This window comes from Podarcis pityusensis (assembly GCF_964106645.2).
Source record: "Podarcis pityusensis genome assembly, chromosome: 16".
Classification (NCBI taxonomy): domain Eukaryota; kingdom Metazoa; phylum Chordata; class Lepidosauria; order Squamata; family Lacertidae; genus Podarcis; species Podarcis pityusensis.
In genome coordinates, this window is record NC_138041.1 from 38,698,998 (window position 1) to 38,726,683 (window position 27,686).

Genomic DNA, 27,686 nt, shown 5'->3' on the forward strand with positions numbered 1-27,686 from the left:
GGATTGGTCATCTGATGCCTGGTGTCGGGTGGGCCAAGCCCGACACACCCGGGCGATGTGTCCCGATTTTCTGCACTGTCTGCACTCTGCGTTGCGGAAACGGCAGGTCCTCCTCTCGTGACTCTCCCCGCAGCTTGCGCAGTTCCCTCCTTCTCGTCGAGGCAGCTGTGGTCTGTGCGCTGCTTGAGTGCGCTGCTGTACTCGGTGCACCTCCTCCCTGTCGGATCCTGAGTCGTCGGTGAGGTCTTCATGGTGGACCCTCGGTTGGGATGGCAGGCTCGGCCGTGCCTCTTGGGTCGACCTCTCGGCAGCTTCTGTTGCCAGGGCCTCCTCCAGAGCGACCTGGAACGTTAGGTCCTTCTTAGCGTAGAGGCGTCGTTGCAGCTTCTCATCCTTCAGGCCACCGACGAGGCGGTCACGAAGCATGTTCTCCAGCTCTGAGAAGTTGCAGAACCGGGCGGCTTGGCGGAGAGAGGTCACAAACCCAGTTATGGTTTCCCCAGGGGCTTGCCGCTTTGCGTAGAAGGCATTTCGACGAGCCACCACTGAGGGCTGCGGCGAAAAGTGCCCCTTCAGCTGTTCCATTATTGTTTTGTATGGAACAGTAGCGACGTCTTCAGGCGCAAGGAGAGCCCGGGCGATTTCAAACGTCTCCTCTCCGCAGACGCTGAAGAATATCGCCCTCTTCTTGGCGTCTTCTTCGTCGGTGACCCCTTTGGCTTCTAGGAGGAAGGTGAAACGGGAGGCGTACGCTTCCCAGTCTCCAGATGCTGGGTTGAATGGCGAGAAGCTGCTGTTGGCTGCCATTCTGAGTTCCTTGTGCCCCGGAGCTGAAGCCTGGATACACGGTGCGAGGCAGCGGTGCGGCAGTTGGCGGTGCTGCGGTGCTGTGTGTGGCAGTCAGCTCAGCGGGATCCCACCTTCGTCGCCAGTGAAATATACTCAGAGTCGCAAAGTGATTTCATGCTCTTTATTCAGCTCATAGTGGTGAGGAGGAATGAATAAATGTCCCCTCACAGTATCTGCTTTATATACATTATTTACACAATGGGCTGCACATGATTGGCTAATTCTGGAATTCTACTGTAAGCCAATCAGGTTGTGGATTCACTTCTATCTGGAGCAGGATTGGGTGGTTCCTGCCAACCAATCATACTGCTGCATTGTTCTAGGACCAATCAGACTGCTGCATTCTGAATCCTATTGTTCTAGGACCAATCAGACTGCTGCCTTTTGGATCCTATTGTTCTAGGACCAATCAGACTGCTACAGTTTGGATCCTATTCAACTCAGTACATAACAGTACCCCTGAACATTTTTTTAGGGAAAAAAGCACTGAGTAGCAGCATTATATGCAAAGGATGTATACAGTTGGGAAGAGTTCCATGACCTGGGGCATGGAAGGAAGAATATATGGGTAAAATATATAAGAGAGGGGAACAACAGTGACCTTGCTGTGGGTGTCTGCTACAGACCTTCAAGCCATACTGAGGACTTGGATTATGCCTTCCTAGAGCAGATTACCAAACAGTCAAAAAGGAGGGATATAGGAGACCTCAACTATCCCCATATCTGCTGGAAGCAACAAGGGGATCATCTCATCTTGGACCTGGTCCTCACCAACAGGGAGGAACTGATTGATGAAGTGGATGTACTGGGAACTTTGGGAGGAAGTGATCATGTCCTCTTGGGTTTCATTATACAGAGGGAAGGGAAAGCTGAGTGTAGTCAGACATGCACTCTGGACTTTAAGAAGGCTGGTTTCAAAAAGCTTGAGGAACTGTTGTATGAAGTCCCACGGTAAGAAATACTCAAAGTGAAGGAAGTCCAAGATGGATAGGAGTTTTTTGACAGTGAAATACTGAAGGCACAAAGGCAGTCAATTCCAACAAGAAAGAAAAGTGGAAGGCACCTAAAGAAACCAGTGTGGCTACATAAGGAGCTTACAGATGAGCTGAGATTTTAAGAAGGTGATGTGTAAGAAATGGAATAAAGGAGAAATCGTGAAGGAAGAGTATACAGAAGTAGCCAGCAGATGCACGGTCAGGTGGGCCAAAGCTCAGAATGAACTCAGACTTGCAAGATAGGTAGGTTAAAAATAATAGAAAAGGTTTCTTCAGCTATGTTCAAAGCAAGAGGAAAAACAAGCAAGTAGGTGGAGAAATTGAGAAGATGGAGAAGACAGAGGTGGGTGACAGAGAAGGCAGAACTGCTGAACATCCACTGAAAGGGAAAGCAGTGCCTATCGTGGGGATAAAAGAATAAATGATGCAAAGAGAGAGCTGCAGCCCAATATAGGAAAAGAGGTGGTAATGGAACACCTGGCTGGTTTAATGGAATTGAAATCTCCAGTGCCTGATGTGATCTCAGAGCTTCTGTCTATAATTCTTGAGAATTTTTGGAGAACAAGTGGGGTCCTTGGGGTAGAGGCAAATGTTGCCCCTATCTTAAAGGGGGGGGGGGGGAGAAGACCCAGGTAACTATCAGCTAGGAAGCTTGCCATCAGGCAGGTACCTTCACTATATTCTTTTCAGAGCCTGTCCAGACATGTAGGAGTTACATATATTTCATTTCATTTTAGCTAACGTTGATTTTAATAATCTTTTAAATAATTTTGTATACCAGTTTTTAAATATATTTATTGATAATTTCAAAGTTTATTTTACATTTTCCTAAACTGCTTAGAGGTCTTCCTACAACCAAGCACTATATAAATTCTGTTAGATAAATAAAATAAAATTTAAAGTCATTTCTGATTTTGTAATTGGCTTTTAACTGATTATATCTCTGGATAATTTCTTGAGTATTGTGTTTTAATTAAGCAGTATATAAATTGTCTAAATATATAAATATTTCCCACCCAATACCACACCACTTCATGCTTTCTGCATGGAAGGAATCCTTTCTACAGTGGCTGAGCAACTCAGCTGCATTGCAAATGTTTCTAGGCTATATTATGGGGCGGGGGTAGCCCACATGGTACCCTCCAGATGTTGCTGGGTTTCAGCTCCTGTCCTCCCTGATCACTGGCCTTGCTGGCTGCTGGAGCTGCTGGTAATTGTAGCCCAACAACATCTAGAGGACATCTCATTGGCTATCCCTATTCTAGAGTGTAGTCTCAATTCACATGTTCTTGGGAGTGCCATGTACGAACTTCGAATGCATTCTAGTTATAATTTGCACCCAAAACTCAAATGCAGCTGATGAGTAATGATGGGCAAAATGTATTTCACGAACACTTGTCTGCCATTAATGATGTTTGAATGGAAGAATCCCTGGGGAGCTTCTGAAAGACCCTCTGCCCCGATTTCCCAGAAACACAGTTTGTATATACATTGCTCTGTGCAAGCGGTGTATATTGGTGTGAGCCCATCCCATAGGCAACTCAGGTTCTTTCAGTCACATATTTCTGTTTTCTTCCAAGGCAATTATTTTGTTTACGACTACAGAGCTGCTGGACCTTTTTTTAATGCTTATTTGTGCTGGTGTTGGTTTCATTTTCCAATCTGGGTGCTGTTGAAATGCTTATTCCATCTAACCAACTTTGAATGATTTCATTTGACATCAGTTGCGGTGTTTTCTGCCTTTTCTTTGTGTGTTGTGCATGTTTTGCTTGATTTTATTTGATTTTTGCACCTTGTTCATCTCACCATGCTCTATGTCCGTTTGGTCTAATATTTTTGATTTCCCTGTTTCGTCTCCGTAGCGGATGTTGTTCAGTCTCATGGTGGCGTCTTCATGGAAAGTGCATCCCCTTCGGCTCCCATTTCAGCCCCCCAGTTCAGGGGCTTCCGGAGAGCCAGCGAGGCCAGCATTGCCAGCCAGGTCTCGGGAATGGCAGACAGTTACACTGCTTCCAACATAGCCAACAGTAAGTGTTCCTCCCCCCTGGAAATGTCGTCCTTTCCCACTAGCTCCCCCACACCAGGTCTCTGAGCAGCTTGAAGGATTGACCGATGTCCTGTCCTGCTTCATTCTTGTCATTGAGATTCTGGGGTCTCCAAACTGCAGGCCTAAAAGAACAAGCATTCTCATCTGAAAAGAAGGAGGGTCTGGGCTGCAATCTGGTTTCACTTCAGTGCTCCTTCAGTTCTTTTAATACTTATTTATTCAAAGTGCTGCACATGCATCATCTGATTGAAATCCTCACACCATCCCTGTAAGGTAAGTCAGTGTTGCTCTCCTTCATATTGCAAATGGAGAGATTGGGAGTGAGCTAGAGTGTCTTGCCTAAGGCCACGTCATCCGGACACAGGCAAGAGTCAAACCAGGGGCTTGCTGATTCATAGCTCAGGTTTCTCTAGCCATTATTTCTACACCAGCTCTTTGCATCTCACGGATCAGATGTTGGAGCTGTTCCACATCTGAAATACATATATACAAACACACACACACTCACAAAGGTACACATGTAATACTTTCTTAGGTTATCACCTCATTAAAGACACCTTAGTTGATAATACTATGGGTTTGAATTAATTAGTTGCAGAGTTAAATATTTCTTATGGTTATGACTAAAACGCTTTTACTTTTTTAAGGAAAGAAAACAGTCTGTCCGTAAACTTCTCCATCCTACCTGCAAGCAGCATTTGAGGCAACGGCGGGGGTTGGGGGCAGTTGGGGGAGGAAATGACATAGGAAGTTCCCTGGATGCTTAGATCATTGGTGTGGATGATGGTGCCAGGAAGAACCACAGGTTGCTGGGAGCAGAGCTAGAGGTTCCACTGCCCTCTTCCACACACTTTGCCCCTTGATGTGTATGGTGTCTGTAGGGGAGGGGATTACAGCTGTTGCTTAAACAGCCGGTGCTTTTCCTTCATAGCCCCATCACACTATCAAAGGACAAAAATTAAGTTGCATTCTTTGCATGACTTGTGTTTTAACAGGCGTGTGTTTTGTTTTTGTTTTGTCTTTCCCCCTATCGTTTTAAATGTTCCTTTTAGAAAACAAACACCATCTCACCCATTCCAGGGGGTTTAGCCTTCTAGCCCTGCTTGCCCTCCCACACAAGGCCCCCACCCAACCCTCGCCCAAAAGGCATAGGGCACCTAAACCTGAAATTTCCCAGAACCCCTTAGGAAGAAGGGTTGGGAGCTCCTCCCATTGGGAAGTGGATGCCATTCTACAGATCCCGGACCTGGACATCGACAAAGGTATTCTGGAGAGAGACAAGGGGAGCAAGATGCATCACTAACTAACCTCCTCTGTCGCTCTCTCCAGAGCCAAATGGGTCTGCTTTTCATGGGACTCCTTCACCATCTTGGCATAGTTTAAACACTTGCTTCCACTCTGCTTTGATGACTAACTTTCTTGCCTCTAACAGCCACCTGCCTCTGTAGTGCACACTCTGGTTAATTTTAAAATCCTCTATAGCACTTGCAGTACTGTTGCTGCTGTTTCTTAGGAGGAAGCACCTATTATTGACTGTCCTGTTCGGAGGATCCCAAAATCACAGCTTTGAACTGCAAATAGAAAGCTGGAACACCTCCACTTATGAGATGGCTTTGGCTTGGGAGTAGAAATAATTGCAAGTTTGTTTTGATAACTACTCCTCTCTTATGTCAGAATGTGAGGGGAAAGAAGTCTTTTTTGGCAGGATTTTCCAGAAGTTTTGGTTTTCTTGCTGGTCTCGTACAACACAATCTGTTCTGTGATAGACATCTGTGGTAAGGCAAATAAATAAATTTGAGAAATCCAGCAGGACAATTGAAGCTATGCTGTCAGAATGGCAATTTATGACCTCCATGCAACTAAATGGCAGTTCTCCTAACAGGACAAGGTTTGGTTTCCTCCTCTTGCCTTTGCACTGAAATTCTATAGCAAGGAGTCTAGAGAGGATCTGCTGTGGGAATTGGTGAGATGAGGGGCATCCTTTCTCAACAATACACTTCCTGCCTTTTCTTTTGACACTCAGCAGCTTTTGAGATGCTGTTGTTGATTTAGAAATTTGTAAGGGAATGTGTGTTTTAAAAATTAGACACCCAGAAATTTGCAGAAGTTTGCAGGTGCTAAGGTGCCTCGGTGGTGGTCTCCTGACACATAGCTGTAATGATAAGACAGGTAAGTGACAGACTGAAGTACAATTTCCGCTTTTGTTCCTAAAGAACTTTGGTGCCCAGTTTAATATGTGGTTTGAACCCAGCTACCTCTGTTCCAGAGGCCATGACAGGCTCTCTGTGCTGGCTGAGGCTGATGGGAAGTTGTAGGCCAAAACATCTGAAGGGCACCAGTTTGGGGGAAGCATAAAATGTTCTGAAACTTCTAAGAATCACCAATTAATTTCTCCTCTCTTACTGTGGGACATGGCCACGCTACAAATCTATAGTAGTTTCATACTTGTTTAACTGCCACGGCTTCCCACAAAGAATCCCAGGAATCGCACTTGTGCTGACAAGACTGAGAATGCTGTGCTACAAGTGAGATCTGCAACCAAATGCTGCAGCATGGAGTGCTCCTGTTCAGAGTGCCAGCCAGCAGCCTCCTCTTCTAGGATACGTTGTCTCCTCCCCCCCCCCCCCGATTTTCTCCTTTCTTTACAGTTCTCCACCCCATAGGCAGCACTGGCTGTGTTCATCCTCACTCGCATGTTGGAAGTAGGGGCTCGCCCCAAGAGTTTCCTCTTCTGCAAACATCAGGGTTCCCCTGATAATGTTGATACCTTCCTCTGGTATGTGAGTGGTGCCAGTTTGATTACATAAAGATCAGCACTTCCCTCTGAATGTGGCTGACAGGAGGATTGATTGAGCCTGACACCAGCACCACCCTGCCCTTCACAGCAGTTTGAGTTTCCAGGGTTTCTTGGGAGAGAGGCAGATTTTTTTGAAGCAAATGCATAGTGAAGAATACCAGTGAAGAATCTTCTTGAGGTATCCTCAGAGGAACACCGCAGTCCCCCACCCCTGCTTCAAGGTTTTTTGGAAGATGCCATGGCAATTTAACTGATATGAAACCTGATATGAATCCTGAGAAGTGGAGTTTGTTATGGTTGCCGAGAGTTGTCAGGAGAGCTTCAAGAAAAATGCAGAGAGCAAAATCAACCCCAGTAAATGGCGTTTATTGACCTGAATAAGGCCTTCAACACTGTACTGCCCTGTGGACTGTCCTGAAAATCGGCTGCCCAGATAAATTTTTGAACATCCTTCGGCTCCTCCATGATAACATGACGGCAACAATCGCAGATAACAATGGCTCTCAAAATGTACCATTCACAGTGGGATCAACGTCATGTGTGCACACTCAAAGGATGATATCCAAACCATCCTAAATATCTTCACAGAAGCTTATGACAATCTTGGTCTATCACTCAATATCCAAAAAACCAAAGTGCTGCACCAACAAGCACAAAACAACCTCTCTGCAGCGCCACAAATCCAACTAAATGGTGTAACATTGGAAAGTGTCAATTACTTTTCCTACCTGGGCCGTTACCTTTCCACAAGGGCCAGCATTGATGCCGAGATCCAGCATCGCCTGAGCTCTGCAAGTGCAGCTTTCTCCCGATTGAAGCGCAGAGTGTTTGAGTGCGCAGGGAAACCAAAATACTCATTTTACAAAGCTATTGTACTACCAACATTACTGTACACTTGTGAAACATGGACCACTTATAAATGCCATTTCCAGCTCTTTGAAAAATTCCATCAACCGACTCTCCTCGGGAATACAGGTGAACTAATGCCAGTGTACTGCAAAAAGCAAAGATCACCAGTTGATTCTTCAGCATCAACTTCTTTGGACTGGTCATGTTGTTTGGATGCCTGATTACCGTCTTCCAAAGCAACCACTCTATTCCCAACTCAAGAATTGAAAGCGAAATACCAGTGGATAACAAAATAGGTTTAAAGACACTCTCAGGGCAAACCTAAAATAATGTAACATAAGCACTGATAACTGGGAAACACTGGCCTGCAAGTGCTCCAATTGGAGAACAGCCTTTACCAGCCTTTACCAAAGGTGTCATGACTTTGAAGAAGCTTGAACTCAGGGCAAAAAGGGGAAAGAGGAAGGCACGTTTGGCAAACCCTCACTGTGATCAACTCCTGCTTGGAAACCTGTGTCCCCACTGTGGAAGGATGTGTGGATCCAGAATTGTCCTCCACAGTCATGTACTCACTGTTAAGACTGTGTTCATGGAAGACAATCTTCTTGGCTACGAGTGATCACCAAAGAAGAAGACGACTCCCTTCACAGAGCTACAATTCCCAGGATTCCCTGGGAAGAGGAATGAATTATTAAACCAAATTACACTTCCCAGGGTTCTTTAGGGGAAGCGATGACTGTGTGAAGCAGTGTGACACTGCTTTAGTTGTATAGTGGAGATGGGGCCAAAGTTGTTACACCCAGAGAAAGAGAGTTTTCTGACATTTTAGTTGGGAAAGCAATGGGCCTGAAATGTAGACTTGAATTATTTTTTACTTTTCTTTTCCATGAAAGGAATAATTCAAATGTTGGGGCTTTGTCTCCTTATGTTTTGTTCCCAGTTGCTGCCAAATGGTGGGGAACGAAAAGAATAGACTATGCTCTCTATTGCCCCGATGCCCTCACCGCCTTCCCTACGGTGGCCTTACCGCACCTTTTCCATGCAAGCTACTGGGAGTCAACAGATGTGGTTTCCTTCCTCCTCAGGCAGGTCAGTCCTATTTGGTTTGCAAATCTCCAGCATACACAGGGACTGTGCTCATACTCCCATTTACCGTGCACTCACTGTGCTTCCAGCCCCGGTCTTTAATCCATGTTCACACAACATTATCCAAAACACTACTCTTTGATGTACTGTTTCTCAAGCCTGCTTCGCACCAGTTTGGAGCCCTTAAGTTCCTAGTCCATCTCTAGCCAAGCCGTAGGGTAAATGCATCCCCTCCCTGTCAACATCCTCTGTTGTGTACACAAACAGAAATTAATTTGACACTCATGAAACCCTGCTGATGTGAGCAGCCAGAGGGATAGAGTGGTGAAACGATTTCACTGCGTTCTAATGTGAACACACCCTCAGTCCTCTGTTAGTATTAAATTGCAGAGGGAACTCACAGTTATTCAAGGAAACTGGACACAGCTAATTTATCATCAATTTTGCTTTGCATTTTTGCAAGCTGAAAATATCTGATGCAAAGCTCCAAATATAATGAATGACTCTCCCTCTTAATAAATGTAGCTTATGATACCCTTGGCAAAGTGTTCATATTTCTAGTGCTCATGATGGTAGCGGGGGGGGGGGACTGTGGGGGCTTTGACTTAAGTATTTGTGAGCATGTGTGTGATGTGACATCTTCTAGCCTTCTTGCCTGCATACCCCTCCCCTCACAAACTTTCTGTTAGTTTCAACTTTTCAGTATCATAACAAAAAATAACTGGAACAAAAATTATGTAAAAGCAAAACCTCTAAGATTGGCTAACTAAAATAAAGCGTGCAGTTTAAATGCATGAATGTTTTGCATAGTTTAGGCCAGTTCATGAAATTCATTACTTTTAAGCTGCAATCCTATATGCATTCGGCTAGGAGTAAGTCCCCCTGAATTCAGCAGGCCTTGTTTCAGAAAAAGCCTTGTATAGGATTGCACTGTTCATGGAGTTTTCTAGGCACTTGCCATCCTCAATATGATAGAATCAGGAAAAGGGGCAAGAGGATAGATTGGTCTCTGAAACACTTTCCTCCCAGAATCCTGGAGCCAGAGTTGCCTTAGTTAGATTGCTGAATCTGCTGGAATCTTATGTCATCCCAGGAAGTGTCTGGTGCTGCAGGGCTGAGTCAAGAGGTCAGTGGATCTGGAGGCAATGTGTGATAATAATGCATTTCTGAAGAAAAGATTTCCCCAGAGCAGGGAGAAAAGGGTTGGGATGCCATCAGAATGAGCACACAGCTTTAGCACGAGGACAGCAGACTAAATGATGACATTTAGGAGAAAGCTTTTCCTGCTATAGGAATAAAACATTTGCAGAATGTGGCAGACATGGCTGCACACAACTTCACTGTACTAGAAACACACATACATACTTCTCATCCTGGAGTGAGCTGCAAGAAAGGGATGGGTGAGTTTTGCAAGTGTTTCAGCAAATCAGGGAAAAGCTGAGTACGATGGGTTCTTATAGGCTAGCACGTGTGATGTCACCAGCATGCTTTCCTCTATCCCTAAAGCAGTTGTCAAACTGTTTTTTTAATGTTCATAAACTTACATACATTTTTAACAGAAGGATAGGCATAAAAGTATACATACTTTGTTTTAAAATATTTTTTTAAGTATATCCACTCCCTAAAACAAGTGGAGAGACATTAAGATTCAGAGACCTGATCCAGCATTCAATTTGCAAGAAGCATTACGAATGGAAGTAAGTTTTGGAAGCTGCTGTGAATGACCATAGTTGAGGGCATCAGCCACCACTGGGGTGCCACCCCCTGCTAAATACAACAGGAAGAGCCAAACAGACTTTCTCCAGCAGATGAGGTCAGCAGCAGCAGCAGCTTCCAAGAGTGGCCATGTCTGTGGAGCTGATAGGTAGTGCCTGTGTCAGGCAAAAACTGTGATTGTGTTGGTGTTTCTGGTGTAGGACAGAGTGACATTTGTGACAGCTGAAAGTAATCAGGATTGGACATTGAATGAGTCTAAAAAATAATTGGTCTTTCAACTGACCAAATGTCACCAGATGTGCTAAAATGTAATGTTAATTATATCAGCACAGTGACATCAAAGACACTTCAGAGTGTTGCTTGTTGCCATTAATAATTCATTTAGCACTTTCAATACGCAAATGGAAACTCCAGCCGCAATTGAAAGTGTTCTCCTGACCACTTCAATTCTGCCCATCTCTTAATTGTTTTAAATACCATCTGTTCACACTCACCCCATGGCTCTGTTTTAATTAATCTAGAATAACTACCAGTTCTTTAAAAATAAAAATGGAAGAGGGAAAACGTAGGAGTACAAAAAACCAAACCTTTCCTTTTAAATAAGTGCAGAACCCCAGCTAGTGCCACTCAGTTGTGCAACATGTGCAAAGCACCTGGCCCCCAGTAATGGAACAAAGGACATTCAGAAACAGATTTGGGTGCAAACAGGCTGCAACTTATGCAAAAACAGGCTACAACAAGTATGCAGCGTTGGCTAGGCATAGGGCAAGAACTGGATATTGGAGAGCCCATCTGGTGTTAATGGAATTGTCCAGTGATTTCAGCTGCTCCAGTGACTTCTGCTGCCACCAGAGCTAGGCATCTTCCACTTGGCAAACAGAGTGTAGTAGATTCTTGCGCTTTGTGGAAATCCCTGATCAGGCTATGCTTTCCTCAGGTGATGAGGCACGAGAACGCCAGCATCCTGGAGCTGGATGGGAAGGAGGTCTCTGTCTTTACTCCTTCTAAGCCCAGGGAGAAGTGGCTTCGCAAGAGGACCCACGTGAAGCTAAGGGTAAGGACAGTCTTCCGTTGTTTTTGAAAAATTTAATTTTATTCTATATTGAAAGCAATATGCACTCCATTTGGCCAGTCCAAGGGTTTCATTAACACGAGTTAATTCACTGGCTTCATTGAGGAACACCTTCCCCCTCTAAGTCATTGCTCCATGGCTTTCTAGCAAATTGCATCTGGCATTGATTGTGTCACCATGAAAAAAAGACAGTCGCTTGTGAAACTTGTTACTGAGCATGAAACAATTTTATTTGTTTGATTTGTAAATGGTTCCTCTTCCTCCACTTTTTAATCCTCAGTCTCAACAACCCTGTTAGGCTGAGAGTTAGGAACTGATGCAAGGACACCCAGTGAGGTTCTTGACTTGAGCTGGCGCTTGAACCTGGATCTCCCCAGTCCTTGTCTGACACCCCCACATACATCTTGCTGACTAGTTTAACCATCAACCATATGCTTATACCTCAGTGATAGAGCACATACTTTGCATCCAAAAGATTCCTGATTCAATTCTGCATCTCCAGGTGTAGGTGAGGAAGACTCCTGTCTGAAACCCTCAAGAGCACCTCCTAGTCCATATAAACAGTACTGAGGTAGATGGGCCAATGGTCCAACTCTGTAAAAGGCATAAGAAGTCCTATAAGATATGTGGAAATGAGGTCTCCTTGGCTGCCACTTAACAATTTCAGTTGCCATTCATGCACTCCCAAGCCACTCATGCATACGCAGGATTTGAAATAGGGACATTGGCGCCATCCTGCTCTTCCCCTCTGTGTTTCTTCTTCTCTTCTCCCGTTGATGGGTGAGTGATTTGCAGCCTGTCTTGCTTCTCAAAGCATTCCACATATTGTACTCCAATATTTCCAATAACTGATTGGCGTCCAATTTTAACATTTTATGTGTTTTTTATTGTATGGCTTAATGTGCACTTGTTGTAAACCACTTTGATTTTTTAAAATGAACTATGTAAATACATAAACATTTTACAAATAAATATTTGTCATTGTTGTTATTTTAAATGTTTATGCCCTGCCTTCTAAAGCAGTGTCTTCCTTAACTATTTGTTCTCTGCACCATGCACATTGGTGGGTCTACATAAGTAAATAAATAAATGATTGTGATGCTGTGGTAAAGACACAGCACCCTCAGGCTGGTAGGTGATGGATCTAACTTGCAGAAAGAACAGGCTTTGAATCATAGTATTGTAGAGCTGGCAGGGACCCTGAGGGTAATCTAGTCCAGACCCCTGCAAGTCAGGAATCTCAATAAAGTGACAGATGGCATCCCAACCTCTGCTTAAAAGCCTCCAATGAAGGAGAGTCCAGCACCTTCCAAGGGAGTCCTTTCCACTGTCAAACAGCTCTTGCCATCAGAAAGTCCTTCCTGATGTTTAGTCAGAATCTCTTTTCTTGTAACTTGAATCCATTGCTTTGGCTCCTCACCTCCAGAGCAGGAAAAAACAAGCTTGTTTTTCTTTTCTTTATAGAACGTCACAGCCAATCACCGAATAAATGATGCTATTGCCAATGAGGACGGACCCCAGATGTTAACTGGAAGGTTTATGTATGGCCCATTGGACATGGTCACACTCACAGGAGAAAAGGTATTGTTTGTTACAGATCTAATCGGATCCCTTTAAAACAAAGAAGAAAATAAATGTTCCATTTATGTTTCTACAATAACTTTTTGGTCAGAGTATAAATCTTAAATGCCCAACTTGCAGTTAGATTTAATGTCTGGATCAACTGAAACTGAAGTGTGCTTGGTGCTATTCAACATAATCAGAACCTGAAGCCTGATCATCACACACACACACACACACACACACACACACACGATAGATGACCTGAATCCAAGACGTCTATTGTCAAATGAGGTCATGCTGGCTGGGACTGGTGAGAATTGTAATCTAAGACATCCACAAGGCACCAAGTTACTATATGGTGCTGCTATGTAATACTCTCTCTATCAATTAACTGGGTCTGCTTCTGTCTGCTCAGAAACTTGATTTGTGACTTCATATAAGGTCACTTTTGCAAGTGATACAGAGAAGGTGCTTTTGCCTCTGATGTGGGCATAGCAAATATTGTTATTAGGGATTGCTGCTGTCATCCTTTTTCTTCTCTGTAGTTCCCATGTTTACTCAGGCCAGGATCCAATATTCATATTCTCTTTTTATTAGGAGAAATTGTTTAGGAATGTCAAATGTTTAGTGGTTCCAAACAATCCCCCCCCCCCCCCGACAACTTTAAAATCGTTGAGGTTCTTGGCAGACCGCCTCATTGTTTTTCTGTCTCTTATAGCAATTGCAGTGTACTGTGCTAGATGCTGTTTGATTTTTAATCACATTTGTATTGTTTCTTTTATTGCTTATATTGTATTTTCTTGCATTACAGTTCAAATTCCATAAATTCAAATTGTATGTGTTCTTCACCAACCACCTGAGAACCACTAATGGTCCACAGACCACAGTTTGAGAAGCCCTGTCTTCATTGTAGGATAAAATGAGCACCTTTTCTGCATTGTACTTGGCAGGAATGGTGGCATGTATATATTTATTTGTTATAATTGGCGTCCTGTTTTTTCACCAAAGGCGCACACTCAGCCTTGCTTCAAGGTGTTTGAAATTAGTCTTGAGGCTAATATTGGAAGGGATCATAAGAGTGCTAGAGGAGAGAGTAACACCCTCAGTGTTCAGGGTGCTCTGCAAAGTAACCTAAGCGTTAGATAAATGTCAAATGTCCCCAAGGAGTTCATAGTCTTCATTTCAAAAATGGAAGAGACATAGCTTAAACCTCGGTATACAATTGATCCACCCCCCTCATTATAACTGCCCTGAGATCTACAGGTATAGGGCGGTATACATTTTTCCCCCTGTGTACCGCCCTGACATTTTAGGATGAAGGGTGGTATATAAATATAATTAATTAATAATAAATTAATAAATTTAACAAATTATTATTTTTATTATAGTCTGTTATGATTGGCAGTGACTCTCGTAAGATCTCAGGCACTGGAAGTTATTCCTGGCCCTGCTACCTAAGATACTTTTAATACTGTGTGCAGACATGCTGAAGACCATAGATAATAGACAAAGAAGATAGTAGACAAAGAATGAATGTCCTGAAACCCTGAAATCAGAACAAGATAATTTGCTAGATTGTTACTTGCTACGCATGTTCATGATTCCACATACTTCTTCCTCCCAATTTCCTTTGTGCCGTAGGTGGATATCCATATCATGACACAACCCCCATCAGGAGAATGGGCTTACTTTGACACAGAGGTCACCAACAGCAGTGGTAGGATTTCCTACGTTATCCCCGAAAACAGGCGGCTGGGCATTGGCGTGTATCCTGTCAAGATGGTGGTCAGGTAAGTTTTGCTGCAGGATGTTTGGCTTCTGCATCCCTTTATAAGTAACTTGAACTTGGAGCTACAATGTTTGAGGGCAAGGGACTGGCCCAAACATGTTTGCTCCCTGATCAGTCTCTTAACTAACTCAGTACCTCCCTTTTCCCTTTTCCTTTAGAGGCGACCACACGTATGCCGACAGCTACATCACTGTTCTGCCCAGGGGGACTGAGTTTGTGGTCTTCAGCATTGACGGTTCCTTTGCAGCCAGTGTTTCAATCATGGGCAGTGACCCCAAAGTCAGAGCTGGAGCAGTTGATGTAGTACGGTATGAAGGATTTGGAAATGCTTTGTGTCTGCAGTTGTGCTTTGGAGTGCAAAATTATGAAAATATCCCCTTTCATTTTTAAAAGGGAAGCTGCTGGCCCTCAGGGTTTCAGGGAGAAACCTTAATTATAGCATATGCTTTTGTGAGCCAGAGTCTATTAGAGTCATGAAGTATTTGTCCTGAGGGGTTGATATGTACATAAAATAGGGGGGTGGGAATCCAGACAGTGACAATTCACAAAACTGTGTTAGCAGTAACATAAATATTCTGGCATTAAAGGTAAAGGTAAAGGTACCCCTGCCCGTACGGGCCAGTCGTGTCCGACTCTAGGGTTGTGCGCCCATCTCACTTAAGAGGCCGGGGGCCAGCGCTGTCTGCAGACACTTCCGGGTCACGTGGCCAGCGTGACAAGCTGCATCTGGCGAGCCAGCGCAGCACACAGAAACGCCGTTTACCTTCCTGCTAGTAAGCGGTCCCTATTTATCTACTTGCACCCGGGGGTGCTTTCGAACTGCTAGGTTGGCAGGCGCTGGGACCGAGCAACGGGAGCGCACCCCACCGCGGGGATTCGAACCGCCGACCTGACGATCGGCAAGTCTAGGCGCTGAGGTTTTACCCACAGCGCCACCCGCGTCCCTATTCTGGCATTAGTGGGCTAATTATTGTATATTGGATGGTTCTCTCCTCCTTTGCCACATATTAAAGAGCTACTTTTGTTTCGTGGCACAAATACTCTGAAATCTAGGACTCCTGTCTCCCCTCTGTTAATAATAAAATAGTGGGGGGGTTAAAATAGCATTCTTTGTTCCAGGGGCATAACTTCTTCATAGCACATCCCTGTTCCAAGGCCCCCTTTCTGTGGCCTGAGACTCTTAGAGATGATGGTTTCCCCACCCAAGTTTCTTGGGGTTCCAAAATTTATTTCCTGGTCCTTTTAGTTGCACATACAAAAAGATCTGAGAACACAAAATGAGAAAAGATGTGATTGGAAAGTAGGTTACAAATGTCCTAAATGAATTTAGCAAATATATCAAATTTAAGAATGAAAGACTAGGATAATATGTTTACAAAAGGTATTTGTGGGGATAGAAGAGCAAGCATTTATTTCTCCTTTATTTGTTACAAAGTGCTGTGCAAGGGAATAAATATTGCAGAAATTTCTATTGATCACTTAGCTTCACATATAGCAGCTTCAGCAGGCCGGCTCCTGGCAAAATCTTCTCTATATTTGTGGACAGCTAAGATTCCACTTCCATCTCAGTTGTTAGTAAAAAAGAAAAGAAAAGAAAAGAAAGGGCATGTTCTCTCTTGTGCTAAGGGACTTATTTCCCAGGACTTAGGGAGCGGCCGCTGCTTGGTGGGGGCCTTGCAGGCAGAAGCTCCCAGGTTCATTCTCTGAAATCTCGATTTAGGTCTGGGAGTTTCCCGGCCTAACTCAACATAAGGCAGCTTCTTGTGTTGGTTATAAGTTGGGGGAAAGTACAAACAAAGCACCTATTGACAACACTTGGAGAGTTTTCCTCTGAAATCATCTCGTCAGAAGCATTTCTAATACTGTACAAATAGGCTCGTGAATGTGCCAAGGTGGTTCAGGACTACAGCAGCGGGCAAATGGTTCCCTTCCCACTCCCCCTTTCCAGATCCCCAGCCTGTAATGTGCTGCATACATCCTCCCTCCCTCCTGTTCTTATTAATTGTTTTCTCCCTTCCCCTTCTTAGGCACTGGCAAGACCTTGGCTACCTCATTATCTACGTCACGGGCCGGCCTGACATGCAGAAGCAACGGGTGGTTGCCTGGTTAGCACAGCACAACTTCCCCCATGGGATCGTCTCGTTCTGCGATGGTCTGGTTCACGACCCACTGCGGCACAAGGCCAACTTCCTGAAGTCCCTACTCACAGACGTAAGCAAGCAGAGCAGGGTTCATTCTCTCTCTCTCTCTCAACAGGTTTAGGGAGAACTTCTCAAAGGCCCAGAGGCTGTGTCTATCCAAACAGTGCATGGAAATATCTGTGGGTAGGGTGGGGAGGTGTCATCCTGAAGCAAACTAAGTATCTAACAGATACTGGAAGATTTTTGGTGATGTTCCAGGCACTGGCCAGTTGTTAGCGAAGTCACTTAAATACAGCAAACAGAGTCCAGAAAGAAAAGAAACTGATAATACTTTGGGGAATAGAAAACCCCCGGAATATCATATGAGGAGAAATAGAGAGGTGTTCTGTCTTTCTTAGTAGCTAAGCTCTAGTCCATAACAGGAATATTTACTAATGCAGAGGAGAATTCCCTCAGAACTAATCAGCTGATCAGAACCTCTTAAACATCTAACGAACACAGTTTTGACAAACTCGGTTCACTGAGGTTCAATTTTTAACCATAGTTCATAGAATTGTAGAGTTGGAAGGGATTACAAGGGTCACCCCCGACAATGCAGGAATCTCAACAGAAGCATCCATGACTGATGGCCATCCAACCTCTTCATTACATTCACCTGAGACATTTTAACTAGGGATGCAAGAGCATCCATTCATTTTCCCAAAAAGGTGGTGTGGATGGTGTATGTTCTAAGTGAGCATGTGCGAAATCCCTCCAAAAGCGCTGAGCACTCTCCTCCACCTCCCTCTTCCCCTGCCAGTAGACAAAGAAACTTCCCTTTGGGCAGGCAAGGAAGAAGCAGAGGTGGCGGCTGCAGGCTGTGGGGCCGTTGCCCAGTTAGGCAATGTTAGACTCCAAGTGTCTTCAGAGGCTCTTTGGTAATAGAAATAGGAAAATGTGTCAGGTTCAAGTTTCTCTCTGTTTCTCATTTTTCCATTCTTCAGTTCTCAACAATGCAACATCAGTTTGCAACTTCTAAAAAAGAAGCCTGATGAAAATTCATCATTTTAGTGCAGATTTCTCTTTCAATATACAGTGGTACCTCTGGTTGCGCACAGTTCCGGAGCTCCGGTCAGATCCCGAGCAATTTGCGACCGGAGGTGCTGCTTCTGCGCATGCATGCGGCGCAGTAGAGTGCTTCTGCACATGCGCGCGCAGCGAAACCCAGAAAAATACTTACGGGTTTGCTGCGTTCACATCCTGAAGGATACACAACTAGAGGTGTGCGTATGCAGAGGTACCACTGTACACATTTTAATGCACTTTTGTCTAATGTACACAAAGCAGTTTTATAATATCTTTTTTGCATGAGATTTTATAATATACACATTTTTATGCAGCTTTTATTATAAGCACATTACTTTTATTTATCTATTTTCATATGCCGCTATTCATAAAAAAAAATCAGAGTGATTTACAGCATGTATACTTGGCCAGACTGCTCATCTTGGTAGGTGAAGCCCTGGAATGATGCCCCCAAACCCTGCCCAAAGTGGCACCACTTCTGGGCAGGCTGTGACCAAGACCCCTCGCTGTGCCCTTCCCAGATGGAAGGCCCTGAAGCAGCAGCTGCTGCTGGCACCGCTGCCTTCCTCCTGGCCCAGCGTAAGTTACTGGGGGAAATTGTGCCGGTGGGCTTGCAGGATCAGGGTGAACCTTGTGAACGCCAGTCCTGCTTTTGAGCATTCAAGGAGGGTGTTTGCCTTCCCGAGCACTTCTCCTCAAATGCATCCTTACTCTTAACATTACAACCTTTTCCCAAGGCATCCTACAAAAGATGCTACATTGCAACATCTTTGTGTGAAAACCAAGGGTCTGGTGCTATTCCAGAGGGTACTTTTCCCTCCCAGTTGCCAATGATTTGCCTTTTCTTGCCCCACACCCTGCAGCTAGACATGAAGATCCATGCGGCCTATGGATCCACCAAGGATGTCTCGGTCTACACCTCCATCAGCCTGCCGCCTATGCAGATCTACATTGTTGGGCGGCCAACCAAGAAGTTACAGAACCATTGTCAGGTAACCTCAGAATTCAGGTGCTTTCACAAGGGATAGATAAGTGCCTGTATGATGAAGCTGGGGGTGCAGCCTGTCCAAGCCCTACAGCTGTGCCACTCAGCGGTGTAGCTAGCCGCTCGGGCGCCTGGGGTGGCTCCTGTGCCTGGCGGCAGGGCAGGGTAAGCCGGGGCAGGGCCTGCTGCACGGAGCCTCCAAGGAGTCTGCTCACTGCCTCCCCCTCAGCTGTAGGGCAGCAGAGGGGGAGGCGGTGAGCAGACGCAAAGCCGCACACTGCCATTTTGGGCAGCACGGAGCCTGCAGGTGCCTGAGCCACAACAGAAGAAGAAGAAGAAGAAGAAGAAGAAGAAGAAGAAGAAGAGGAGGAGGAGGAGGAGGAAGAAGAAGAAGAAGAAGAAGAAGAAGAGGAGGAGGAGGAGGAGGAGGAGGAGGAGGAGGAGGAGGAGGAAGAAGAAGAAGAAGAAGAAGAAGAAGAATTAATTTTTTTATTATTTATATCCCGCCCTCCCCAGCCAAAGTCAGGCTCAGAGCGGCTAACAACAATAAAAGTAACACAGCATTCTAAAATCAATTCATTTTAAAATCAATTCAAAATCAAATTAATGGCAACCATTGGGCTAGAGTTCTGTGAGGATTACCAAAGGAGGGGGTCAGAGTGTGCCTTGGCCAAAGGCCTGGTGGAACAACTCTGTCTTGCAGGCCCTGCAGAAAGATGTCAAGTCCCACAGGGCCCTAGTCTCTTGTGACAGAACGTTCCACCAGATTGGGGCCACAGCCGAAAAAGCCCTGGCTCTGGTTGAGGCCAGTCTAAGCTCCCTGTGGCCCAGGACCTCCAAGATGTTATTGTTTGAAGACCGTAAGGTCCTCTGTGGGACATACCAGGAGAGGCGGTATGAGAGATGGTCCCGTAGGTACGAGGGTCCTAGGCCGTATAGGGCTTTAAAGGTTAAAACCAGCACCTTAAACCTGATCCTGTACTCCATCGGGAGCCAGTGCATCACATCACTCCCAGAGGAGATGTGTGGCTCAGGCATGCTGCAGGCCCCACGGTCAGTGCTGCCCCAGTGGTGTGGTCGCCAAGTGCCCATCCCCCCCCCCAGCTATGCCTCTGGTGCCACTTCTGTGTCAGTGGGGCTCACGAGAAGTGGCTTCGAAGAGATACCCAGAGAAGATGTAGAGGAGGGTGGCATTTTGGAGCACCAGCAGTCTAGCACAGATCTTACCTTTATGGTGCCATCTTTGTTGGCATGGAGGAGAGGAATGGTGGAAAGAAAGCCAAGCATCTCCTGAGGTAGTTGCAGAAGTGACTGTAGCTCAGAGGTAGAGCATCTGCTCTGCATACAGAAAATTCCAGCTTCTTCAGTCTTCAGCATCTTCATGTCAGGTTGGGAAAGACCCCTGCCTAAAACCCTGGAGGGCCTCTGCCAGTCAGCCGTACTGAGCTAAATGCACCAAATGCTGACTCCATATAAGGTATCTGCCTCATCTATGGAGAGACAAAAACGGACCCAGTCAGGGGATGCACAGGAAAAGCAGGCAAGTAGCCCAGTAGGCCCGGAACAAGATGGGAAGTCATTGGATAGGGGAGAAGCAGCAAGCCTGCCTATGCCTTGCCTGGCTATGTGCCTTTCTGAAAACAGAAGCATATTTCAGTCAAAATTTTCAGGGGATCAGTGTTACATTTGTACTATCAAGATTTACCAGTGTGCTTTAAGAGATTTTTAAAATTTTTGATTTGGGTCTTTTAATAGCATGGTCTAAGCTTAGGCGATGGAGAACTGAGTACGCAGATCTTGTACACTTCCTTGGAATCCATTTGATGAAACACAGTTTAGACATATATTATATTAAATAAAATACATATATACACAAAGTGTATCAAAGATGAATAATGGCCATTGCAGAAACAGCATTAATATGTTTAGCAAATTTGCTTATTTGGGTTGACATTTAGATGGCTTTTTGCTGAATAACTTATCCTGGTGCACATACAAGTAAGTTGGTTGCCTATATTGTTTTGCCAGCTGCTGAAGAGAATTTTGGTGCCTGCTTCTCAATTTCTAAACTAGTGTGTCAGAGAGACTTCTCCTTGACACTTGGCAGGAAGGTAGAGATGACCAGCTTATGGAGGGGTTCACACATTCCACTTACCCCGCTTCAGCAGTGAGAACCACATCCTGTATGGCAGATTATTCTCTGGGTCTGGCAACCTGAGATAAATTTGTCACTTGGTAAACAGTTGCCTTGGCAGCATCTGAAATGGCAGCTGTGAAATTGCATTTGGCAATGAAACTAGACTGAAGTTTTGGACTGCAGATGTCTTCCAAAAATAAGCTTTCATTTTAATTAAATTTGCAGTTCATTACCGAGGGATACGCAGCCCACCTGGCCCAGCTGGAATACACCCATCGCTCCCGCCCCGCCAAGAACACCACCCGGATGGCTCTTCGGAAAGGCAGCTTTGGCCTCCCGGGCCAAACGGAATTCCTGCGCAAGAGGAACCACTTGCTGCGCACCATCTCCTCTCAGCCAGCCACGGCAGCCAGCGGAAGCAGTGGCTACAGGCCGGAGCGAACCCAGAGTCAGTCAGAGAGTGACCGGGAGAGGGAGAGGGAGCGCAGCCAGAGGAGCATGAGCCTTGCCACAGGGTGCTGGGGCCGGAGCACAGCCTCCAGACTGGAGCCGGGGGGCCTGGGGCAGAAGTAGAGCAGCCAGATGGCAGCAGCAGGAGGCAATCGTGCATGGAAGCAGCAGCGGAGGTGAAACAACCGAGGCCTGTGGTGTGGGGTAGTGGGGCAAACATGGTGCTACTCATTGCCAGAGAGGCAGTCATAACTTTATGAGGCGATAACAGACTGGTTTTTCCCCCCTCCATGCAAAACACACAGGCCTTGGTGACGGGGGCACTGGGTTTTTGCAGAGCACTGTGCAAAGAGGAACAAGAAAACTGCCTTTTCAAGCAGAGGGGCATCAGGAAGGGGAAGATGAATATTTTGGCAGCTTCTGGGTGCAGCTTTTTCCTGCCCCCCCCCTTTCTTACCCAGGTTTGGTGATTGTAAATATGTGCCTCCTCAGCTTCTTAGCCATCAGTCAAAGATGCAACGGAGGGCGGGAGCATCCCAGTGCCATGTGCGGGCAGAACTGGAGGAGTCAGGCGGGGGAGCCACGACTGTGGGCTTGTTCTGCTATCTGAAGTGAAAGGAGCTGCATCCTGCCACCGCTTTGAAATAAGTTGCTCCACTTCAGGAATCTGGAGAGACTCGGGTTGGACACAGGGAAGAGTTCAAGACAAGCAAAGGATGCTTAGAACACACTCCTATTCTGCTAAGAAGCAAAGTCATGTTGACAATGGCTAATTCAAGGCATCTTTGGTGCGAGAAGCATGGGATCCGATTAGCAGTTTGTTTTATTTGGGTACAATTTCCTATGATTATTTTTAAGTGAACATCTTAAAAAAGGAGGGAAAACAAAAACCAGATTTTGAAAACTGGTGGATTGTACTAATGCAGAGAAAGGATTTTATCTGCTGCTTTCTGCTCCTTGGTGTGTGAGGGAGGGGGCAGGGTGAAAGAAGTTGGGCAGTTACCCAGTCACTACTTTGTACTTTTGGAAAGTACCAACAGTTAGTTTCAAGCATCTAGGAAACAAATAGCAGTGTGCTATTTTTGCTCAGCCTAAAAAAAGCGAAGTCCAAATTCTTCCCCACTCCGCCCACTTTCTCTTCTGCCTCTTGACCTCTTGACCAGAAGGGAGTCCGTCCTTCTTTCCAACTTTTGCAATGGCTTTCAGCGGAGGATGTAAATTTTGCTTTTCTTTTTAACTATAGTTATGCAACTGTAAAACCTCATTGTTTTTATTTGTTTTGCACTGATAATTTTTAGAAAGGAGGCCTATTACTATTTTATGAAGCTACACCCTCCCTATTTATAGCGCATGACAGTCAAATGTTGCTAAGCCAGGATGCATCTACCCAAATGCAAACATGCACACACACACAGGGCTTTTCCCCACCAACAATGTCAGGAGATTTAAAAAGAACAAGTGCAACAAATTGAGAGGTACAAACCAAGGAAATGCGATTTTTAAAAGGAGAGGATAGACATATCTTAAATTTCCCTAACTACTCTCTGTACAGGAGTTGCAGGTTTGATGGTTTGGATTTGCTGCAAAGTTCTGTGAAGTACATTTGCGAGCTCTGCCCTGAGTTCTAAAGAACGTGCTTGGTTTACAACACCTTATAGTAGCTGTTTGAGAATGGCGGTAAATTGCACAAGGGAACATAGACCTACAAGGAAGGGTCTGCAAAATTTCCCTAGCCACCATCACGCCACCTCACCCTGCAGATTCAGTTTCCAGCTGCTGCAGAACACAGTTAGCCTGAGATAATGGACTAGTTCTCCAAGAGTTGGGGTTGCCCTTTCTTGCCTATAGCTTCTGGCATTTTTTATATTTGCACAGGTGTGCTTCTTTGTTCAGTGTTCCACTTTATACGTAAAACATTTCCCCCCCTAGACCAACATCTCTTTCATTGTTTCTTCTTTTCAATACCAAGACTCGGCAGCACTGTGAATTACAGCCTCTTTCCAAGCCACGAGGCTCAGCAACTCACCTGGACATGTAAAAAGCTACTTTGCTACATGGGTTTCAACACCAAATTTAAAATGGTGTGCTCCATCCATATGAATGTGATTGTCCAAAAGGGGTAAAATCCATTTATTTATCCATGGAAACTGCTGCTCTTTTCAAATGAAGCTTGCAACTCCCAACATTTCTTAAATGGTTGATGATGAGCCATACTGCAAGATTATAAGCCTCTTGTCTCAGATGAAGTCAACAAGAAAATCTTGGCGAGTTTTTACTACTTTTTTCTAAAAAAAAAGAACCCAAGCACTATTGACTTCCCTTTCTCCTCAGCCTAGCTCTTTGCAAATATACATTAAAAAAAATGAGTGGGTGGGTGTTTGACATGCAGAATCCACATGGATTGCATTATAGCTCTTTGCTAGCTCAGTGTATCATCTGACCATCATCGCAAAAACAGACTAGGCGGCCACATAATCTGGATTTGAGTTTCATTGATTTGGCCTCTCCCCTGAACATTCAAGACATGTACATTATTCAAACTTTGAGACGTTCAGTGGCTCCTTTTTAGTGTGTGTGTGAGTGTGTGTGAGTAGACAGTGTAAAGGAAAAAAACAATGTAAAATGCCTGGATACGGGTTGGGGAGGAAGTGGGATATATATATATATATATATATGTATATATATATATATATGCAGTGAAAGTAATTTATTTTATGTACAAAACCTATGTCTGGAGGGAAATAAACCTTCAGGTTTTGTTAACATTTCAAGACCTAGTTTCCCCTCCCCCTTGTTTTCAGGCATAATTTACAACAAACTCATTTTATGGACCAAGTTTAAACTGTCCAAGGATGCTAAAAGAAATCTTCTCATTGCCTCTCGCCAATCCATATTTGAAACAAATGATCCGTAAGAGGGACAGTCATTCCTGTGTACACCCCCCACCCCTTGGCCAGGCGTCTCCTCTCTTCCAGCCATTCTCCCTGTTTCTTTTCAAGACGGTTGTTTTGTGTGTGTAAGGGGATGGGGGTGGTTCTTCATCCTTCTTTGCGATTGTAATAATTTTGAATTAAGTGAGTGGCGAGCAAGTGACATTATGGCTGGAGGCTTTTTTCATTTTTTTAAGCTCTCCAGGATGCCATCATTCTGGTCCATGACTTATGTATGTATACCCCTCGTGTGTTGTCCTTGATGTTGAAAGCTGAACTTGCTACTCTGGCATTAAACAAACAATAGCAATAGCTTCATTAGAAAGTAGTGTGGCTCCCTCTGGAATGAATCTGGAGAGCAGCATTCGCCATCCCAGTTGGAAATGCAAAGACTGATTTGTGGAATCTGAAGCCATCTGTATTTAATGCTGTAGCCTCCGTGATTGTCTTTCCTTGGGATCAGTGCCCCAGATCCAGTTTATACCTTAAGGGCCAGTAAGTGTCTATTATGAGGCTGTGTCTCTGTGGCACTTTCTGACAGCTCAATGGAGTGGGGAGGCAGGAATGCCCCCGGAAAGGACAGGTCTGCTAAACTTGCTGTGGGAACCTCAGGTGTGCAGACTTGCCCCTCAAGAGTCTTCTCAGCCGGGTGAATGAATGAGTGGTCAGGGAGAACAGTTTCAGTACATTGCGTATATTAGAGCCACCTGGACGTGCCTAGGACTCAGCCAGTATGGTGATCAGCCTTTCCCAACCTGAGACCTTCCAGATGTTTTTAGCTGCAAGGCCCAGCCAGCCAAGGAACAGGTAAAACTTGCACTTTTGTCTTGGGATCACATAACTTCTGTTTGTTGTTGTCTTTGAAGTATGTTTTGCAAGTAATTTGGACTCTGAAGTGGTTTCCTCTTTTAAAAGACAGGGGGACATATTGGGGTGATATTTGAGGAAAGGAGTGGTCAAGAGATCAGGAACTCCCCCCTTGCAAATATTTAGAGGAGCTTGCACCAGCAACCTGGCGTTTGGGTGGCATTTAGAATTCCCACGAGATCAAGTGCTCTGTCCACATCTCCCCCATCCTCCTGCCATAAGCCAAGGAACTTTGCATAATGCAGTGCTGTATGGTTTACATCATGTATTCACACTGCACAATTGGAGCTGCCTTGGTACGGAACAAGAATTTTGCTGAGTTTGGGTCTATTTTTTAACATAGACTTAATTTACTCTTTTCAGATGTTTCGTATCAACAGACCTTGCGTTTGGGGGAAAGTTTTGCAGGGTAATTTGGTGCTGAAGTGTTTAAACTTGGCTAAAAATGTTTAAAGGCATCACATGGGACTAAACTTTCATTTCTTTTAAGCCAAAAAAGGCTGCAGATGGGCAGGGGAAAGCCTAATGCTCTGAAAAGCCAAAGTGGGTGTGGAGTTTAATAAAGCTTGCCTCTGCACAACCCCCAAGTTTGCCAGAGCATGCTAAATTTTGGAAAGCTCCTAAAATGTTTGCAGTCTGAGAAAACAAATGAAACAAAAGCACACACATAGGTTCTAGGTGGCATTCCTATGACACAATCCTATACATAATTACCCAGACGTAATTTCCATTGTGTTCTGTGGCCTTGCTCCACATTACTCCCTGTTAAGTGTGTTTAGGATTGAAGCCTTAGATATCCAAACATTACAAAAGGGCACTGACAACACCAGCCTGCTGGAATGAAGCAGATCTAGATGGCGGGGAGTCTACCTAAGAACCCCATAAATACCACCCAGAATTCCATTCAAAGAAAATTAGGATATAAATGTACAAAACAATCAATGGTTTGATGGAAAAAGAGGCCCAACCTGTTGTATACATTCTTCCCAAACAAGATAGCTTCCCTGTAATTCGCACTGGGGCCGGATTGTTAGCATCTTTTGACAAGCCAACTTTAATTTTGATGAACGTTTTGTATCTTAAAGCTAGCTCAAGGGAAGCTGTCTGCCAAAGGCAGGGTGGGGAGCGACGTCAGTTACAAACAAAACCCTCCTCCTCCAAGACAGTTTTTTCCCCGGGCTTTACTGGAGTCATCCCTCTAGTTCAGGTATTTACCACCATTGCTGCAGTTTTTCCTGTTAGTTCCAAAAGCATTAAGGTTTTGTCTCCCTCTCCTTCATCACTGAGACCCCACCCCACACTTCCTTCTCCTCCCTGACTGTTACTCTGTATTCAACAATGTTCATTCTGTTGAATGGTGGGCGGAGGGCAGGCTTCTCAAAGATTCGGCTGGAGGGGCAGCACTCCAAGAACGTTCCCTATGGAAAGGTCACAAGGGCAAATCAGCCCAGAGTCCAGCTACCTGCGTTTGTGTCTGCATGATCCTGTCTGTCTCCTTGCTCTTGTATGTGAGGACCACCCTCTTCCTTGCTGGTCCTGCCGCCTCGTCCTGCCACCTGGTTGTGCTTTGTATATGGTTATCCCTTGTACGTTAACACCAATTAAAAGAAACGGGAAGGCCCTCTTGCTGTGTCTGCTTCTTTGCAAAGTCCACAAAAGGCATAAAGCGACTTGCTTTCAGAGCCCAAGAAAGTAGCCCTGAAGCATCAGACCAAATCCCAGCATTCTGTCTTTATAACAGCCAGATTTCCGGGGGAAATCCGCAATCGGGACGCCATGGCATGGGCTTCCCTAAGGCACAAAGAGCCTCTCTACAGAGCAATGCCATTAAGCCCAGGGGCAAGGAACCTTTTTCAGCCTGGGAGCCACATTCTCTTCTGAGCGACCTTCTGAGGGCCACATGCAAAAGTGGGTGGAGCCATATAAATTTTACCTTTATATATTTGTTTCTACATACCCATAACACCCCTATCTCTCCTCCAAACAGACAAGAGAGATTTCCAGCGTTCTAAGGCATTAGGCCCTGGGAAAATCAGGGTTCACATCCCCACTGAGTTATGAAGCTCACCAGGTGACCTTAGGCCAGTCACTGCCTCTCAGCCTAACCTACCTCACAGGGCTGTTGTGGAGTTCAGATGCAGAGCTGGAGGACCATGTATACCATCCTGAGTTCCTTGGAGAAAGTGGGATATAAATGTGATAGCAACATAATTATTCAGGGGGCAAAGCAGGGCCACTGAGGAGAGGAATGGTCTGAAGATGCAGTGTGTGTGGCCTGGCTCAATTTCTGAGGGCCAGTTGACGAGACCTGGACTCATATTTGGCCTCCAGACCTGAAGTTCATCATC

At 45.1% G+C, this 27,686-nt stretch overlaps 1 protein-coding gene across 10 annotated transcripts in view; it reads left to right on the plus strand.

Moving 5' to 3' along the window:
• PITPNM2 (phosphatidylinositol transfer protein membrane associated 2) overlaps positions 1–26,959 on the plus strand; it is a 212,604-nt gene extending 185,645 nt beyond the window's left edge. For 7 of the 10 annotated variants that reach the window (XM_080985034.1, XM_080985040.1, XM_080985041.1 and 4 more), the window contains 10 exons: positions 3,707–3,871; positions 4,944–5,153; positions 8,478–8,626; positions 11,277–11,393; positions 12,876–12,992; positions 14,616–14,764; positions 14,922–15,071; positions 16,791–16,974; positions 18,833–18,961; positions 21,317–26,959. In XM_080985034.1, coding sequence (XP_080841160.1) covers positions 3,707–3,871; positions 4,944–5,153; positions 8,478–8,626; positions 11,277–11,393; positions 12,876–12,992; positions 14,616–14,764; positions 14,922–15,071; positions 16,791–16,974; positions 18,833–18,961; positions 21,317–21,664 — 1,718 coding nt within the window. In that variant the 3' untranslated portion in view covers positions 21,665–26,959. The remainder of the gene's footprint in view (positions 1–3,706; positions 3,872–4,943; positions 5,154–8,477; positions 8,627–11,276; positions 11,394–12,875; positions 12,993–14,615; positions 14,765–14,921; positions 15,072–16,790; positions 16,975–18,832; positions 18,962–21,316) is intronic. The other 3 variants (XM_080985042.1, XM_080985043.1, XM_080985035.1) reach the window with 2 other exon arrangements.
• Positions 26,960–27,686: the final 727 nt, after the last annotated feature.